The sequence below is a fragment of the Pelodiscus sinensis genome, chromosome 23, assembly GCF_052426305.1.
Source record: "Pelodiscus sinensis isolate ZL-2025 chromosome 23, ASM5242630v1, whole genome shotgun sequence".
Classification (NCBI taxonomy): domain Eukaryota; kingdom Metazoa; phylum Chordata; order Testudines; family Trionychidae; genus Pelodiscus; species Pelodiscus sinensis.
The window spans coordinates 3,018,829-3,037,044 of record NC_143074.1 but is presented as its reverse complement, the minus strand read 5'-3'; the positions used below and the strand labels follow the sequence as shown (position 1 = coordinate 3,037,044).

The 18,216-nt window shown below is 54.3% G+C and overlaps 1 protein-coding gene across 1 annotated transcript in view; it reads right to left on the bottom strand.

The window, feature by feature from the left end:
- LOC102455749 (cholesterol 7-desaturase nvd-like) overlaps positions 1 to 18,216 on the bottom strand; it is a 31,346-nt gene that overhangs the window by 3,982 nt on the left and 9,148 nt on the right. The window contains exons 2-6 of the mRNA XM_075905320.2: positions 7,548 to 7,736; positions 5,714 to 5,892; positions 2,821 to 2,946; positions 1,707 to 1,826; positions 778 to 954 (exon numbers count right to left, since the gene is read on the bottom strand). Of these exons, the coding sequence (XP_075761435.2) occupies positions 778 to 954; positions 1,707 to 1,826; positions 2,821 to 2,946; positions 5,714 to 5,892; positions 7,548 to 7,736 (791 nt within the window). The remainder of the gene's footprint in view (positions 1 to 777; positions 955 to 1,706; positions 1,827 to 2,820; positions 2,947 to 5,713; positions 5,893 to 7,547; positions 7,737 to 18,216) is intronic.

Here is an 18,216-nt window from a genome sequence, read left to right as displayed (position 1 = left end):
AGTGGCCCAATCCTTCAATTTGTGCAAACTTGCTGAGGGTGCAATCTATCCCCTCATCCAGGTCATTAATAAAGATATTGAACAAGGACCAGGACTCCTGCGCCCAGCACCAGATCTTGTGAAGCACTGGAAGGAGCTGGTACACCCTTATTTGGGGGCATTTGCCTCCCCTTGCTCAGCAAACGTGATCTGAGGTAGTGGAGGGTTTTTGTTTCTCAAGGACTTCCAACCACCAAGGCCAGAAACTGCACCTGGCCAAGCGCCCATGGACTCCTGGAGATGCCTCTGGCCTTCGCTCCTGCCACTTTTGTGGAAGCCCAAGCCAGACTCACCCAAGTTTTGCACCAATCCTGCCCGCTCCAGCGCCTTGAGCATTCAGCCCCTTGGCCTGGTACGTGCATCTGTCCAGTGCATTTGCAGCATGGCCAAAGGTTGGGGGCAAACAGGAAACAGCCTTGCTGGTAATCCCAGCACCACAGAGTAGCTGTGGCTTGGCAGGTCTTACAGCCGCCCCCAGGAGAAGCAGTTCTTTGGAGCATGGGGGGAGGAGGGGGTAATTCCCACCTGAGAGACATCCCTGCGTAAGCCCAATTGGAAGTGGCTTTGGCGCGAGCAGTGGAAGGAGCTAGCTGCTCCGCATACATACCAGTGTCCGGACAGGACCATCCTCCCATGGCCTGCCCTGCCCGCCCTCCAGGCTTAGCCCGCGAGTGCAATCAGAACGAGGGCAGGAGTCCCAGCCCGGCTCCACTGGGCGCCAGCCCCTCGGCCACTTACCTGAATGCACTCCACGTTCAGGATGAACTTGGGGATCGCCGCCGGCATGGCCCGCTGATAATAGATTCTGTGGACCACATGCTGCAGGAGAGGCTCCACAGGAGTGACGCTCTGCAGAATGACCCCGCGGCCCAGGAAAGCGTGCTCAAAGGTCAGGAAGACAAGCCCCGGCCCCACCTTCAGAGAGAGAAGGAATCCGCTCAGTCCCTTCTGCATGCAGGAAAGGCAGTGGGGGTCATGGGAGGGGGGCAAAGTTACACCCTTTCGATGAGGATTCCCCATTTATAATTACACCCAAGACCTATTTTTCATTATGCTGTTTCTTACACCACCAGCCAGCACCTCGTCCAAACCTTTACAGGTGTCTGTTAAAGCAAACTCCTCAACCAAACTTGTAATAGACAAGGTCTATTTTCCGTCAACTCCTATTGACTGGGAATGATTCCCAGCCTTTAATGCTTTATTAATCAAGTCCCATATCAGCCATTCCATTATTTTGCCAAGGATCTACGTCAGGCTGACCTAGAATTACTTCAGTCATGACCATTTATCCTTTAGCTTTTCTTCGGTCCTGTGGAATTTCCCCACTGCTCCATGCAAACCATCGGTTTCTCCCGTAAGTTTAGACATAAAGAAACGCAGTCACTCTAAGGCTGTTTCTCTTCCTCGAGCTGCTAATGTTTTGCATCTTCAATCCTCAGGAGAGCGCGCTCTAAATGCGCCGGTTCCCCTGGGCCCAGAGATCTGTATGAAAATGTGTCATGCTTGCACGAGCCAGCTTGCCTCTCTTTTGACAGCTCTAGAACTTAGTGAAAGCCTGAGCGAACGTACGAAAGAGCTCAAGCGTCACCACGCTGTCCCCTGAACTCACTAGCACTTCCTTGGTTCCTGGAGCTTGTGAGTCCTGTCGTGTGAAGGGTGTTACATACCTGTCTGGCTCTAACAAAGAAATTCAGAAAGGAGAAATGCTTCCCAAAGACGGTGAGACTGTGTTGAACCACCATCTGGGAACAGTGCTTGTTGGGTTCTGGCTCCGGCTGCCATTCCGCCTAAAAGCGATTCAGGAGAAGTGACTCAGTCGAGAAATGCAGGGGAAAGTACAAAGCAAGACCGATGGGGCAGAACTGTAGTTTGAGCACATTGGAGCTATTCTGAAGTTAAGGTAGAAAGGGAAGAGGCTGGTTCTATTTGTGAGGAAGCTCTGAACATATCAGCGTGGTTGGAGGGCTGAAGCCAAGGGAGTGTGAGACAGGAGAAAGGCACTCAAGCCAACCCTAGGCATGTTAGCAATAAGAAGGTGGTCAGGGAAGGTATGGATGGAGGAAGTAACCTAGTGACAAACAATGTGGGAAAAGCTGAAGCACTCGATGCTTTTTTTGCCTTGGTTTTCACAGACAAGGTCAGTTCCCGGACTACGGCACAGGGCAGCACAGTATGGGAAAGAGCTGGGCAGCCCTGCGTGGAGAAAGACCAGGTTCAGGACTATTTAGAAAAGCTGGACATACACAGATCCACGAGTCCGGATCTAATGGATTTGGCCTATTTAGTCTGTAGAAGAGAAGAGTGAGGGGCGATTTGACAGCAGCCTGTAACTTCCTGAGGTGGAGTTCCAGAGAGGATGGAAAAAGGCTGTTCTCAGTGGTGGCAGATGGCAGAATGAGGAGCAATGGGCTCAAGTTGCAGTCAGGGAGGTCTAGGTTGGAGATTAGGAAAAACTATTTCCCGAGGAGGGTGCGGAAGCACTGCGATGGTTCCCTAGGGAGGGGGTGGAGTCTCCATCCCTAGAGGTTTTTAAGTCTCAGCTTGACAAAGCCCTGGCCGGACTGATTGAGTTGGGGTTGGGGTTGGTGCTGCTTTGGGCAGGGGGCTGGACTCGATTACCCCTGACGTCTCTACCAGCCTTGGGATTCTATGCTAAGGGTGCATGAGAGAAAAGAAAGGCAGATGTTACAGAAAACTCCAAAGCAAAGGGAAGTTTGAAGTGGCCTTGCTAGTCAGTGCGGTGACTCACACCTAAGAATCGTGTGACATTGATACTTTTACCTTCCAACAGTGCTTCACAGAATCCCACAGCTTGGAGCGGGTGTATCTCAGGTCAGTTCCACTCATGAACACAGGTCCGTGGAGAAAAGTTAGATGAGCAAAGTCTGCGGCATTTTCAGGGATTTCCTGCATGTGGAGAACACTAACTGTTACCATCCGTGCAAGTCAATTTGTTCCAAGTTAGCTGTACATTCAGACACTGGCAATGTATCTTTGCAATGTACTGCAGCAGCCAGACAGGACAGTGACAGTCCCTGCCTCAGAGACTCTAATAAATAAAGGACAAGTTGAAACGGATGGAGGAGACACGTGTGGGTACATGACGGGGTGTCAACACAGACTAGCAGGCTGTACAGCATTTAGCTATTCGGCAGCAGTCATCACAATTCCAGATAGAATCCTAGAACTGGACGGGACCTCCAGAGTTCATCAAGTCCACAACCTCCCTAGGCAATTTATTCCAGTGTTGAACCACCCTGATGTCCAACCTAAACCTCCCTGGCTGCAGTTGAAGCCCATTGCTTCTAGTCCTGTCCTCAGAGGCAAAGGAGAACAATTTTTTTCCCTCCTCCTTGTAAAACCCTTTTAGATACTTAGAGGTAATGCCTAGCTCACATGACGATGGAGTTAAGGTTACTTGTATATTAGTCATTTAGGGTAAAGACCAAGCATCATGAACCCAATGAGAGCAGAGCTAAGGTTAAGCTGAAAGAAGCACAAAAATGTTAGGCTCTGAAAATGCCCTCGGCCCTGGCATGGCATCCTGGGGCGAGTCAAGCACTGCAGCACGTGTGTTCCCAGAGGAGACTTGACTTAATCGATTTGGGGCCACTCCTCCCCCACCGCGCGAATCCTTAGCCAAAACTTGTACCAAGCCAGTAGATGGCAGCTGCGTTCAGGCCCTCCGCAGTAGCAACGGCAGCCTGGAGAGATGAGCCAAGCAAGCAGAGAGCGTAGAATTGATTTGCACTGGCAGCGCGATGCAATTCCTCTCCCAAACTCTCCATCCCGCTTGCTCTCCTACAGGCCCACGCACGCCTGCCCCAACGCACACATTCTGCCTCCTCTTTTCCTGGGCACCCCCCGAGTTTCCTCCTCTCTGCTGAGTGGACCCCGGGAGCTCTTGGAAAGGGACGATTTGGATTAACAGTCATTCTGCTCATTCCTTTTCATCCACAGACATTTCTGCGGGCACAGGCTCGTCAAAAGTCTTCAGAGCAGCTCAAAGAATTCCCCTTCTGTGCACACGGCCACCCTGGTCTTGGTACAACAGACAGAAGCCCCCCAACTCGTAGTGAAGATGCCCAGTTTCAAAGCAGCCACTGCTTGCCAGTGCTTCCAGCACGAATCCTGCCGGGCACCGTTTTGGGCAAGAGCATCTTGTGGGTTCGGTTCTATGTGGGATTCTACGTCGTCGAATATTTATCAGCAGCGGCTGAAGGAAAAAACCCTTTGTCATGAAGATTAGTAGCAGAAGAGTTACCAGCGATCAGACACGTCTCTTCGAATGTACGCACAAGCTTACAGTGCATGTTAACGAAGTTTAACGCATCTGTGCTATTCAGTACTTCATAAGAACAGCCAGACGGGGTCAGGCCAATGGTCCCTCCAGCCCAGCGTCCTGTCTGCCCACAGCGGACATTACAAGATGCCCCAGAGGGAGGAAACACAACAGGGAATCCTCACATGATCCCTCCCCTGTCACCCATATCCAGCCACGCAGAGGCTAGGGACACCACTCCTCACTTCGGTCGTCCAGAAGAGAGACCTCTTGCAAGGAGGAGTATGTTTCTTCGAGGAGCCTTTTGTAATCCCACGCTAAATTCGGAGTCATTTGTCAGTTCTCAAGGTGCCCTTTCAAAATTCAGAGAGAACCTGCCCTGCATGTGGGGAGCTTCTGCTGCACTCTCTGTACACAGCAAAGCTCTTGAACTCCTGCTTGAAGGCTGGAGGCCAACTAGCGCTTAACTGCCGAACGGCACAGCGGAGCCCCTGCAATAAGGGCTGTTCTTTCCATTGACTTGTCCTGGTGACCCGGCAAGAACTCGCTCCCGGTTCCAGGGGAAAAACTAGGCAGGTTGCGTGTTTGAGGGCTACAGCTCTGAGACAGGTTCTAGAAGGGTTGTATGGCCAAGTGAACTGGGCTACCTGAGAGAGGCAGCCCTTGCACCAAAGCCTCGTGTTTATTCCCAAGTGCCATTTAACGGAAGCAGAGAAATGGCCGCATCTTGCGCTGGGCTGAAATTTCTCAGAGGAGCCTGCAGGAGACGGGCTCCTATCCCCCTTGCTATTTAATTGCCTCTCTATCTTGAGTGTCTTTCAACAACTCCAGCCACCTCCACATGCACTGACTGTTACAACTGAGAGGCTGGCTCATGCATGCTAAGCAAAGCTCCTAGCAGTGTTGTACCAGAAGGGCCCAGTTGGGTGGGCCCTGACTTTGGGTGGATGGGCAAGAATGGAAGGACTGGGGGGAGCAGGACAGGAGCACCAGGGTGGAGCAGAGCAAGTCCCAGCAGTCTGGTCCCTTTCCCTGGCTAATTCACTGGGCAGGCTGGAGAGGGGTAGGCCTGGGTGCAAGGCAGGTGAGCCCGGGCCCACCTGTAGCTACGTCCCTGGCTCCTAGTGAAGTTAGTGGGCATTCAGCCTGCACTGGGCTGTAGGAGGAAACAGCTAACATGGAGCTAAGACCCTTTGTCTAGGGTTCTACCAGCTCCTCCCCTACTTGTAAGTTAAAGTCTAAGAGGGAACGTTTCAAGGTTGCAAATGACAGTGCTGTGCTAGTGACGGGCAGAGCTGGCGCCCTCCTCGGCTTTCGGGGGGGACAGTTTCCAGAGCACAAAACCCTGTGGTACAACCCAAAGTCTGACCGGACGCAGTAGAAGGCTGCTACCTGAATGTGGGCACTGACAAAATGCTCGGTGTAGCCACGATAGACCCATTCCTTGGACGTGATCTCCGCCTGTTCCGGGACAGCCCACTCGGGAGCCCCGCCATCACAGTGATACCAGACAAGGATCATTCCATTCACTTCGCACGAGGGCCAGGTTTTAATCTGTGCGAAGTCCGGCACTGCGGAGGGGGAGAAGGCAGTTAGTGCAAAGCAGAGGTTGCCACGTCAAACGCTGCGTCGTAGCTTCGCTGCAGCCCCCCCCCCCGCACAAAGGGGCAGAGGAGACGGACCCTGGGGGCCCAAACAGGGTGGCTACACATTGATGGGCTTTTAAAAACGTGTCACTGAATTTTTGAAGCTTTGATTAAAATTAAATCGGAAGTTATGACACCCTATGTAAGGCTCCAGTTTGCTAAATAAAATAATTCTCCACAAGCAGCCCCCGTATCTGAAGAGCTAAGTCGTGTTCTTTTCCAATTATATACAGACTCAGACGGGGGAGAATCATTTTTCACCTGAGGTCAACTCAAACGACGTGAATAACACGTCCTTCAAAGAGTCATACGTTCCAGAAGGGACCATTGAGATCAAGTAGTTTAACCTCCTAAAGAACACGGGCCAGAGAATTGGCCCAAAATAATTCCTGACCCAAAGCTGTAAAACCGCCTGTCTGCGATGGAGAATCCAGTAGGACCCCTAGTAAACTGTTCCAATGATTCACTACAGTCACTTAAAAATGTAGGCCTCATGGCCGGTCTGATTTGTCTACGTCAGCTTTCGGTCACTGGATCATTTTTGACCTCTCTCTTCTAGAATGAGGAGTCCACTTTTGAGCACCTGTTTCCCAGGTGGATCCTGACAGATTTTAATCAAGTCATTCCTTAGCCATCTCTCTGTTAGGTCAAACAGATTAAGTTCCTTAGTCTATCGCTGAGAGGAGGCTTTCAGACACTTTACTTCTCTTGTGGCTTTTCTCTGAACCCTGGCCACGTGACCCACATCCTTCTTGAACTCTGGACACGCTATTCCAGCAGCGCCAGAGACTGAGGTAAAATACTTCTCTGCTCCTCCAGAGTTTCCCGTTTCGTCATCGAAGGATTGCATTAGCCCTTCTGGCCACAGTGCTCAGCTGAATGGGAGTGTGGGGGCGGAAGGGCAGCAGGCTGGAGGTATGGGCGGGGTGCAAGAGTGAGAGTTGGGGGGTTAGGATGGGCTCAGGGCGGGGGGGGGTCCTATCTGGCAGGGCTTGCTTTCCTCCCGGCCTCCAGGGGCCTTCTGCCTACCACCCAACTCCCCTGGCTGCCAAGAGCCTTCTGCTACCCTCCAGCCTGTGAGGCCCCAGGGGCCTCCCCCTCCCACTCTGGTACTGCAGCCAAAGGCCAGGAGGAAAGGGTTCGGAGCAGCGGAGCTATTTACCCAGTCTGGTAGCAGGCAAGATAGTGGAGCCCCACCGTGCTGGACACTCCCTTGGTGGGGCAACTGCCCCCAAGTGGCCACTCTCATATTGCACTCGCTGTCCCCTCCCTTTCCATGTTATGGAAAACAGTCCTGTTCCTGGCACTTCCCGTTTTCTTGGCACAACCAAACCCGGACCTTGCTTTCAATTAGGAGAAGAGAAAGCTGCCTCCCGAATTTGCTAGTCCTAGCTCTTACCGTTTAGGGGGAGTTCTGGAACAGACAAGACTCACAGAGGGACAGACAGACATTTCTAAAACACACAGATCGATATGGAGACCTGTCCATGGTGATGTTTCCGGAATGTTCTGTATAAGGACAGGGCACTACCACTGCCACGAGGGCTTGGTTGCAGTTGTGGGGAGGGGAAGAGAATCACCTTTTTCAGCGTATGGGATTGTAGTGCATTTTCCATCTTCTCCCCGGAACTGCCATCCATGAAACGGGCACTCGATACAGTCACCCACCACGCGGCCACCAACCGCCAGGTTAGCGCCCAGGTGTGGGCAATAGGCATCGACGACATGCGCTCGTCCATCCATAGCCCGGAATACAGCCACCCGCTCCCCTGCACAGAGAGGTACAAAGACGCAGAGTTAGGCTGGGAACGGGGATCTCATTTGCAGGGTGTGGTCAATACGCCAGTCGCTGTGTCCCTTGCAATACTTTCAGAACTGTCAAGTGTCCTCTGCAGGAGTTGACGCAGGAGGTGGAACACATCAGGGCATCAAAATGGTACGTACCTTATATCAGGCATTCGTTTGTACACTCTACCGATCTGTAGACATTGTTAGCTTCAGCATTGCTAATATTATGCAGATTCACTGTAAACTGTGCTATGATAGTGGAGAAAAGTTAATAAAGGATTAAATTGCAATGCTGGCCTGGTCTCCTAATCCTGAAATGACCATTTTGATGTGGGGACGGAAAGGTGAGCTCTGATTCTCTGGACAGGTGAGCTCTTATAGGTCAAGAGGGCCAATCATGCAGTCTGTCTTATCTCCTGGGATACTTCTTGGGAAGCCTTGCTTGTAGCCCAGGCTGGATGCCCTGATGTGTTCCACCTCCTGCATCAACTCAGGAGTCCCCAAATCAAGGGAATTCCCAGTTTGGCATAAGCCACAGAAACAAGCCCTAGTAGATCTAATTCCTGAGAAGCAGTTCCTTCAAGCTATCGTGACTTAAAAGCTGGTTTTAAAACATAGCTACATATTTGTAAAAAGTTTCTAAAGAAAGGCAATTGTTGTGTTCTGCTTCAATGGACTTTTATTCAATGAAAATGAAGAAAAAAAAAGAGGCGGGGCCAAGAAAGTATTATCATTTTTAAAAGATAAGTTTTTAACTAATCACGGCCTTTCACATTTATATGCTCTTTTGCACTCAAGGAAGATGTATGATACATTGTAAACAAGATTTTGATCCAGTCTGGTTGGAATTGGCCATGGCGGTCATACATCAGATGGACTGTATTGTGGTCGTTGTCTTCTATCGGAGTAAGAGATGGGGCAAGAAGCAAATACTTGACTGTTCCGCCAATGGCTTTGGCCAGTCTCGTTTTAAGACGTACTAGTCCAGGGGATCATGCTGCTTGCCAGGGAAGATCAATACAAGATCAAATACAGCTCCCATTTAATCGCAAATACCCAGTCCTGGGTTTACAAAAGTGAAGGGCTTTTTGGGGAGGGAAGGGGGCTAGGGTGGGGAAGAGAGAGACAGGGTAGTAAAGTCTGATTGGGAAGAGGGGAGGTTTGTTTTAAAGACCAAAACCTGGAGAGGCGTTCCCCTTGCAGTGTGGCCACTGGTTTAGAGTGAGGACCGAATTAAATGGGGAAGCAGGTGTGCGTGTGGCACAACCGAGGGGGTCTTAGACCCTCCCAGGAGAGAGCACGGGGGGGCAACCCTGTAAATACCGTTATGAGGATCTGGCATTGGCGAGCATGGAAGGTTGTGTGCGCCTGTCCCAGAAGCCACAGAACACAAAGGAGAGAGGATTCAGGGTGTGCTGTTTGGCCACAAGATGGCACCACGCTGCAGCCCGACTCGAGAGGCTGACGAGGATGCCGATCTGGCTGGATTTTTGTCAGAGGGGAAAGGATCCTAGTTCCCAGCAGACTGTGGCCAGAAGGTGTTTGTCCAGGATTAGGGCAGGCCTGCGAAAGGTGTGAAAGTCCCCCCCCCCCCCCATGGTCCTCCAAGTACGCATGCTCTGGCTGGCCAGGGGAAGGCTGGGGCTGATTTCCCCCTACTCAGGGAACCATGGGGAGGGGGGTGCATTCACACTCTTGCGGTCCACATTTACAAAAAAAACACCCTTCCCCCCCCAGAAATTCCTGCCTATGGGCCTGAGGAGTGAGTCCCATACCCTTCCCTGAGATGTGTGTCAAGGGCATCCCGCCCTCTGCTCAATTGCTAGAGAAGGAAGGGGTCTCAGCCAACTCCTCTAATCCAGGGGAGCCCATCCCGCTCAATGCAGACCCTTCCGCGGCCCGCCAGCCAACCCCGATGATGACAAAATGGGTGCAGGAGGAGGAAGGAGTGCAAGGTCTGGACAGGAGGGAGGGTGCAGGAGCGAGCTGGGAGTGGAGGGTCTCGGTGGGAGTGGTGTGTGTGATGGAGATGGGGGTCAGAGTCTGGGCCTGAGAGGGATGGGAGACATTTACCTGGCTCTCATTGGCTGGGATTCTGGCCAATGGGAGCAGCAGGGGAAATCTTCAGGTGAGTGGTTTCCAGGCACAGCCATTCCCTCAGTCGGGGGGAGGGGGAGCAGAGGTATGTGGAGTCGCTTCCTGCCCCCACGAGCCAGATCCAGCCCGCGAGGCTCCGGGCTCCCCTCTGCATGGGGAGCCTGGCGCTTACATCCAACCTCATAGGGGGCTGCCGGGCAGAAGCGCCAGTGCAGGCTCACCCTGCGGGGATGCGGGCGAAGCCCCCAGCCCACCGCCAAGATGATCGTGGACCACTAGTGGTCCGTGGCTCACACTTTGAGAACCGCTGCTCCAGCAGCCTCTCTTCCCAGCCCCATTATTCCAGTCTAAGCCTGCAGCACAGGTGTCTTTCCAGTATTGTGACAGCATCGGCTCAGGAGATGGCAGGCAGCAGCATCCTCGTAGTAGTGGGCACTGGGCAGTCAAGACAGGGTCATCACCGCCTCTTGGAGAGGCCTTGGTGTGACGGCGCGTTGGGGGTTCCCCGTCTCCTGCACCCCGAAATGGCACAAACAGACTGCACCAGCCAGTGGAATTGAGGGTGGTTTATTGCTCCTCCAGCACAGCACAGATGTAATCTGGTTACAGGAACTGGGCTAGGATGCCTCCGGCCCCCTTGAGATGGGGGAGACTGGGCCCCTAAAACTCCAGCTCCTCTCCCTAGGCTGTCTCATCCATCCTCACAGACAGCCACCAACCAACTCACCCACTTCAAGCCCTGCCCCCGCAGTCAGGGCCGCATTCACCTTCCTTTGTTCCTCTCCATGGGGGGTGTCTGGCCACTGGTTCAACAAGTTTGGCCTTACCTCTGCCTAGTGAGGTTTTCCCTCCTGGGTCTTGCTCCAGACAGCAGGGGTCACCACAGCCCAGCAAGTACCCCCACTACGTCACACTTGGGTATTGCAGAGGGATTGGTGACACCAGCAGGGGCGGCTCGTCCATTTAGGCGAACTAGGCGGTTGCCTCGGGCACCAAGTTAAATGGGGCACCAAATGTTGGCGCAATATCGAGGGGTTTGGAGGTGGGGGCGCCGATTGCATGGTTTGCCTAGGGCATCAGTTGCTGGCAGCTAGTCTAGGACCGCCCCTGGACACCAGAGCTGAGCCCTGGAGGGCTCGTACGTGGCCCACGGCAAAACCAAACCCTGGAAAGCACCCGCTGGCTAAAACAGACGCCAACACCTGGCCCATGCCCCCATCAACCCACCTCTCAGGCTTCTACAGCTGTGAATTGGGCATGTTACTTTTTTCTAGAGATTTAGCACCTCGATAGCATCCGTGTGCGGTTCTGCAGTATCTCCCTGAGCCAAGTGAGCATGATCAGCCCCTGCACGCACAGGCCGACTGACCCAGAAGTCCCCGAGTTGCCGAGGGGCCCTGCGGATTAGCCTTGCTAGATCATCTCGGGCAAGTCCCATAACTCCCATTCCTGAGAACCGCCTCGGGAGCGAGTGGCTAACAAACACGTACCCAAGGGCAGAATTATTTGCCAAACTTGTCAGGGGGAGCTTCCAAGAGCTAACTCAGCAGCAGCTGTCAAAGGCAATCGATGCAGATAACATCTAACTAGCACCTACTGGTACTTCAATTTTAAATGGATTAAAAAATGTCTCCCTGCCTGATGGGAAAACTCTGCCTACTCCATGCCCATTCATGAGGGCATGCTCCAGAGCAAGCTGATCCTACATTTGTTGGAGAGATTTTTATAACATCAGGTGAAGAGCCATTTTCTCGAAGAGAAAGAAAACAACACCCAGCCCCGTTATGCTCAGCTACTGAAGTCAGGTTTACACGAGACCCAGCAGCTCGGCATAGGGTATGCAGCTCCAACAATGTAGAATACGTAGCTGCAGTGGGCTTACCTTCAGCCACGCTGAGCGGCATCCACACAGAGGTAAGCCAATGGGAGCAAACGTGCAGTAGCAGTACTGACTACTGGTGGGGGCACCCTCTGAGTTTAATTTAGCGTGTCTTCACTAGACTCGCTAAATCAAACTCCGGAAGATTGATCGCAGCAGTCCACAGTGAAGACAAGGCCTCAGAGTTGCTTCCAGAAACTGCCAGAGTTTTATATTGGGATGGTGCGACATTTGTCAAAACACTGCAGCCTTTTCTCCAGTTGCATGTTTACTTCTTTGGATTGCTAAAGAGCTACTGAAATTATATAACCCACAGTTTGTGTGCCCAGGTGTAGGAGATCAACCAAGCATGCTAATGAGGATGCCTGCCTAAATGTTGTGCCTACAGCAACTGAAAGTGTGTCAAAAATAAGTCTGGCACTAAGTCAAACAGCTGCTCTGATAGAGACATCAGCATGCCTGACACCACGAGGCAATCAGAGAGTACGTATGCCAGCTAGCTGTTGGACTCGGGGGTAATCAGATGCTGAACACAGCCCCGGGACATCAGCATGCCTGACACCACGAGGCAATCAGAGAGTACGTATGCCAGCTAGCTGTTGGGCTCGGGGGTAATCAGATGCTGAACACAGCCCCGGGACCAGCTTTAGAAGCAAGCCTAGATCTTTGACCAAGACGGAGAAAGACTTGGCAAAGGGAGAATCCAACCCGGCTACTCAGGACGCAGAGGCGGGCAGTGACCACTACATGCCACAGGCAGCAGAGTAGCATGCGGCTACTGGGAAGAATTATGGAGACTGAAAGCTTCCTACCTGTACAGCTGGGCTACTCAACGCAAGGCCTGTGGGCCGCATGTGAACTGCAGCCTGTTTGATTGTGGCACGCGGTGCAGTTTGGGTTGACACAGAGCTCAACACATGGCCCACAGGTGGGAGTTAAAACAAACAAGTACTCAATATGATGGTCTCCTGTTGAGATGCGTTTTAGTAGTTACATTCCTGGACTGTCATTGCTCATGAAAAGTGGTCATGTGGGTAGAAATGGGGTGAATATTGCATTTTATTAATATCAGCGGAACTGACTTGAAAAGAGCCTGTTTGTTGTGTGTCTTGCCTTAATCTTTGTATTCATGCCTGTCAGTATGAAAGAAGCAATTTGCATATATTTTTGCATGTCTATGCTGTGGAAGAAAACAGGTCCTCACGCTACATTTGTAAGCAACAAGTAGCCAGAGGCAGTTTATTCGAGCAATATTGCAAGGGAAGCCTGATTCGGATGGGGGGAAAACACCCTCCCCCCCCAACCCCAGGCAGATCGTGGAATACAAAGTTATGACGCAGCTTATATACTACGCAACAATGGCTAGACAATGATCTCTTAGTTCCTTCCAGATGCTACCTTATCTTCAAGGTTCTCACTGGAGTCAGCATTCCATCCTTGCCTCCGTATGGAGACAAGAGGCGAAGGCAGCATCTTATTACAGCTCTCGCGTTGTCAAGAGTCAGGATTAGCCAAACCCTTGCTCTCTTGCTAACAAGACTAGGATGGCCGCATACAAATCCCCTTATCCCCGTTTCCTGCTTCCATAATGCAACCATACTTCAGTTGCAGCCCTCGGCATGTGCTGAGAGTATCATTGTGGCCCCCTGGGCTTCCAAAGTTGAGTAGCCCTGCTGTAGAGCATCTATACCCGGAGCAGCCACTTAGGGACTTACAGTACCCTCCGGAAGTTTAGTTCTCCAATAATGCAATTCCTCCTGCTGCCCACAGCTGGTTATTTTTTTAAAAACTTCAGTGAGCTCTATTCCCGATTCCATTAGTGGCCCAGCGGTGGGCAGGGAAGTTCTCCGTTAGCACAGGTAGCAGGGCACACCTGGCTCTTAGGAGCTGAGTGCAAAGCCCCCACGAGGCAGGACAATGAGGAAGTGCCGGAAAAGCAGCACCAATGAGCCACTGACCTCAGGGTGAGGCGGCTGTTCCTGTGCCCCAGCATGCCACGGGCAGGATCGAACATGCCGCGTTTGCTGACACAGCACGCAAGCTGCTCCCTATTGAAATGCAGAAGCTGGGAGCTTTACCTTGGAACACCTTCTGTGGTGTGACTCCGCCTCCTAACCCAGTGGAGTTTTCCCGCGGGACACGGCCCCTGCATCCCGTGCTCTGAGCAGCCTTAGGGGCCAGCTATTAACTGGAGCAAGGATGGGGGAGTCCCGAGGCCGGCTTGCACCGATTCCCTGCCTGTGTCCAAGCCCACACACTGCCTAGGTGGTCGCATGCTTAGCCTGCAGTAAACGTAAAGAGCCAGCACCACAAAGGTAGTTGTGCCTGGAGCATCGTCGGGACTTCAGCACAAGTGGCATTTCTTCGCCCTCCCAGCAAGCCCGTGCAGACAGAAGGCTAATGCTAGGGAGGGAAAATCCCGTTTAGTTGGTTAGCCAGTCAAACTAACGATTAACCAGTAAACGGATTAAAAGGGGGCAGGCGGAGGGGGGCAGCTACAGCCTGGCTGGGCTGGAGTGAACCCCCCACCTGCTGTGGACAGGGACAGGCCAGGAGCTGCTCTCGAGTGCACGCGCCCACAGAGAGAGCCAGAACTGGTAAACCTCATCTGTTAAGGCTCACTGGCTAATGGGTTCACCAGCCCCAGCTGAGGCCAGAGCAGCCGCGTGGAGGGTGGGAGTAGCGCACTGGCAGTGCCCTACGCGAACACAAGCAGCTGCCTTAGGGGCTGACCCGATGAGCCTTGCGTGGAAATCAGAGGAGAGCAGTTGACTTCCTCTCTGCAGCCCCTAGCACCATTCTGGGCCCTTCCCCCTCTAGATCTTTCTTTAGCCCCGCTCTTGACTCAGACTCCAGGGGCGCAAACGGCGTCACCAGCTACAGTGGACACTGGGTGGGAACGAAACGGTGCAAAGATTCTACAAACGGAGCCACCCGGATACAAACGAGGACCTTTCCCGTGGGCGCCTGCTGGGGAAGGGGGGGTTACAATGCAGCACTTCAGTGCAGGCTACGAATTACATCCCTGGAGCCGGATGGATCGGGACCCGAGCGTAGATAAGCCAGAGAATGGGAAAGTCCAAGGCCGAGGTGCCATCTAGCAGTGAGATCACCCACGTTCAGACTTGCACGCGTGGGCTGATCCCTCGGGGTCTCTAGCCAGATAATCGAGGGTTGGACCATTGGGGTTCACTAGAAAACTATTTCCCTAGGCGGGTGGGGAAGCACTGGGGTGGGTTCCCTAGGGAGGGGGTGGACTCTCCATCCCTACAGGTGTTTAAGTCTCGGCTTGACAGAGCCCTGGCTGGGTTGATTGAGTTGGGTTGGTCCTGACTCCTGAGGTCTCTTCCAGCCCTGGGATTCTATGATCATAGTCTAGCCTGCTCCTCCCACTGCTCTGCCCTGGCCGGCTTGCTACGGGGACTCAGGATGGCTGGCACTGGGGCCCTGCTGCCCGCCTGGCCACCCGCCAGCATGCTAGGACTGGGGGCGCTGTGGCCATGGTGCGGGTGCTCCAGGTGCCCGTGGGGGAGGGAGGGCAGAAAGGAAAGGAGAAGACATGTAGCCTTCGCAGGGGAAGGGGCAGGAGCCAGCATCCCCCTCCAGCCCCGGTGCAGTTAGTGTCTCAACCAAGGCGCTGCAGCTGGCCCTGCTGTAGGACTGAGTGCGACCGGAACCAGGCAGGGAGGGGACCAGCCAGGCAGGGAGGGGCAAGGCCCAGGCTCGGGAGTTACAGGAACTAGCCCCAAGCGCCTCCGTTCCCCCTGCGCTGCACAGCTGGGCCGCCTCCCGTGAGGCCCCGCTCCGGGCTGCCGCGGCTGGAGCAGCTCTGGGATGGGGCCGGCAGGGAAGCAGCCGGCAGCAGCTCTGGCTCCTGGGCGGGGGGGCCATGGGGCGCCGCAGGTGGCCTTCCCTTGCAGGTGAGAGCAGCACAACCGGAGCCTCATGCACCCCCTTGTTGGAGCTGGACTGGCGGTGCCCCAGGCCAGACAGGAACCAGGCAGCCTACCTTCGTACGGCTGGCTAGGAGCCGCCCAGGTAAGCCTGGCCCCCAACCCCCTGCCCCACCCTCTGGCTCCCCAACCCAGAGCTTACTCCTGTACCCCAAACCCCATGGCCCACACCCCTCTCCAGAGCTTGCACCCCTTCCTGCACCCCACCTCCCAGGCCTGAGCCCCTCCCCAAACCTGGAGCCCTCTTGAATCCCAGACTCTCATCCTCAGGTCCACACCCATACCCTCGTCCTCTCCTGCAACAATCCTCCTGCCTCAACCCAGAGCCCCCTTCTGTGTTCTTGATCCCTCAGCCACGGCCCTCATCCTTGGGGCCACCCCTGCTCCACGACCCTCTATCCCAGCCCTGGGCACCTCAGCCCCACCCCAGAACCCGCACCCCCAGCCAGAGGCCTCCCATGTGCAGAACCCTTTGTCCACCAATTGGTGAACCCCTTGGTTCACCAATCTGAAGGTGACGTGTTGCACATCACCACCACATCGCACGGCCCCTCCACATTGGTGCGCAAAACAAAATTCATTCCGCTCCGAGGTGGGAAAAATTAGCAGGAACATTCCAAGCAGCTAACGTTAGCTGTCCCTGGGTGGCAAAAACAAAGTCAGTGGAGACACTGAAACAGAAAACTCCTGTCTTGGAAAACTAAGGAAGGAGGGAACCTCCTACCCTCGGCCCCTCACACGGGGATAGTCAGAGAGAGAAGAAAGCCCAGCAAACCCTGTGGGAAGGGAAGGAGGGTGGAGGGAAGGCTAGCCAGAAGTGGGGGGCCAGCACTGACGTAGGGGGCTGTCCACGAGCGCTGGCTCACCTCTAGGATGGCGGCTGCGTTAAACTGAGGCTAGAAAAGGGGATTTAGCCAAGATGGAAGTGGCGTTTGAGCTTGGGGCTCTGGGTAAGTCGGCGGCGTTGGCGGTTCCTGACTCGCCGGGGATTGGAGTCCCGCACCTTCGCTGGCCACGGCCGGAGGGGGGTCGGTCTGTCAGGCCCAGCGAGGTGCGGTGGGACAGATGGGAATCCAGCGCGGGCCGTCCGGCTGCCGCTCCTTCCGCTCCAGGCAGACACGGGCGTCCTGCCCTGCTGAGACTCCGGCGCGTCCCCCGTGGCAGCACAAGGCCACGCTGTCCCACCGTCCCACGAAGAGGTGAGAAACTCGCTTCCCCGACCTCTGACCCGGGGGGAGAACTCACTGAGCGGGGGAGGGCGCCATGCTCCGGTGCGCAGCTGGAAGGCAGCATGGCCGGGCAGGACGCCATCTGAGGAATGAGAGAAAACCAGCTGCCGCTCAACAGAGGTGGGAGGCGGCCAGGGGAATGCTACTCGTCAAGGCTGGGCTGCCTGGCACTCAGTGACGAGCTCTGGTGGGGGGGGAGCTGCGATGGGGGAGAGGCCGGGATGGAAGCCAAGTTCCTCTTGCAATTACCCTCAGGAGAGGAGACAAGAGACTCCTAGATAACTAGCACTGGAAGGACCCTCGACAGGCCCCCAAGTCCAGTGCCCTGCCCTCGTGGTAGCAGGGCCAAGCACCATCTAGACCATCCCTGACAGGCGTCTGTCCAACCTGCTCTTACGTATCTCCAGGGATGGAGATTCCACAACCCCCCTAGGCAATTTATTCCACCCTGAGAGTTGGGAAGTTTTCCCCCAGGTCCCACCTCCACCTCCCTTGCTCCAATTTAAGCTACTTGGCACTTGCTCCTTGTTCTCTGACCCCTGCCACTTCCTCCCTAGCAAGAAGTTTCAGGTTTTTCTCATCCGAGGAAGGTCTATTTCGGAGGCACAGAGCAGCCTCCTGCTCAGCCTGAAGAGTGTTTGGCTGCTGGTTCCTTGCCAGATCCAGCTCATTAAGATCAATGTGATTAGAACATGCTGCAATTTATTACACTGGGGAACATCCTCTTTTTATTCTCCTCCTGGCGGAGGCCGAGTCTTATTCTCTGTCCTTGCGCACAGAAGCTTCTCACCATGGGCAGAGGGTGAAGGTAGGGATGGGGGAAGCAAGCCCCTAGCCCCGCCCCTCCTGCCCAGGCCCCGCCCCTCAGCAGCACAGGGAGGTAGGGTGGCACGTGGCCCCAGCCCTGGAGCACAGGGAGGGCGGGCGCTGGGGGGAGCCACACTCTGCATGCAGTTGGGACCAGGCTGGTGGTGTGGGAAGGCAAGTCCTTCCCCCACCTAGCATAGCCGCCGCCCCTGCCTGTCACCACTGTGCATGGCCAGGTCCCGCCTCTATTGCACATCAGAGCCTCTGTCCCAGCCTTCCAGTTCCACCAGGTTTTCCTCGGGCCGTGCCTCTCCGGCCGCGAGCACCACCGTGCCCCAGTGTTTCCAGGTTTCCCTGTTCTCTTGAGTTGGGTTAGTTCTGTCCCCACCTCCTTGTGCTGCAACCAAAGGGCACCCTCCAACCAAACCTGACACTTGCTTTGTTCCTTAGACTCACAGGTCCCAGCTCAGGAAGCCAAGGCCTCTTTGACCGAAGT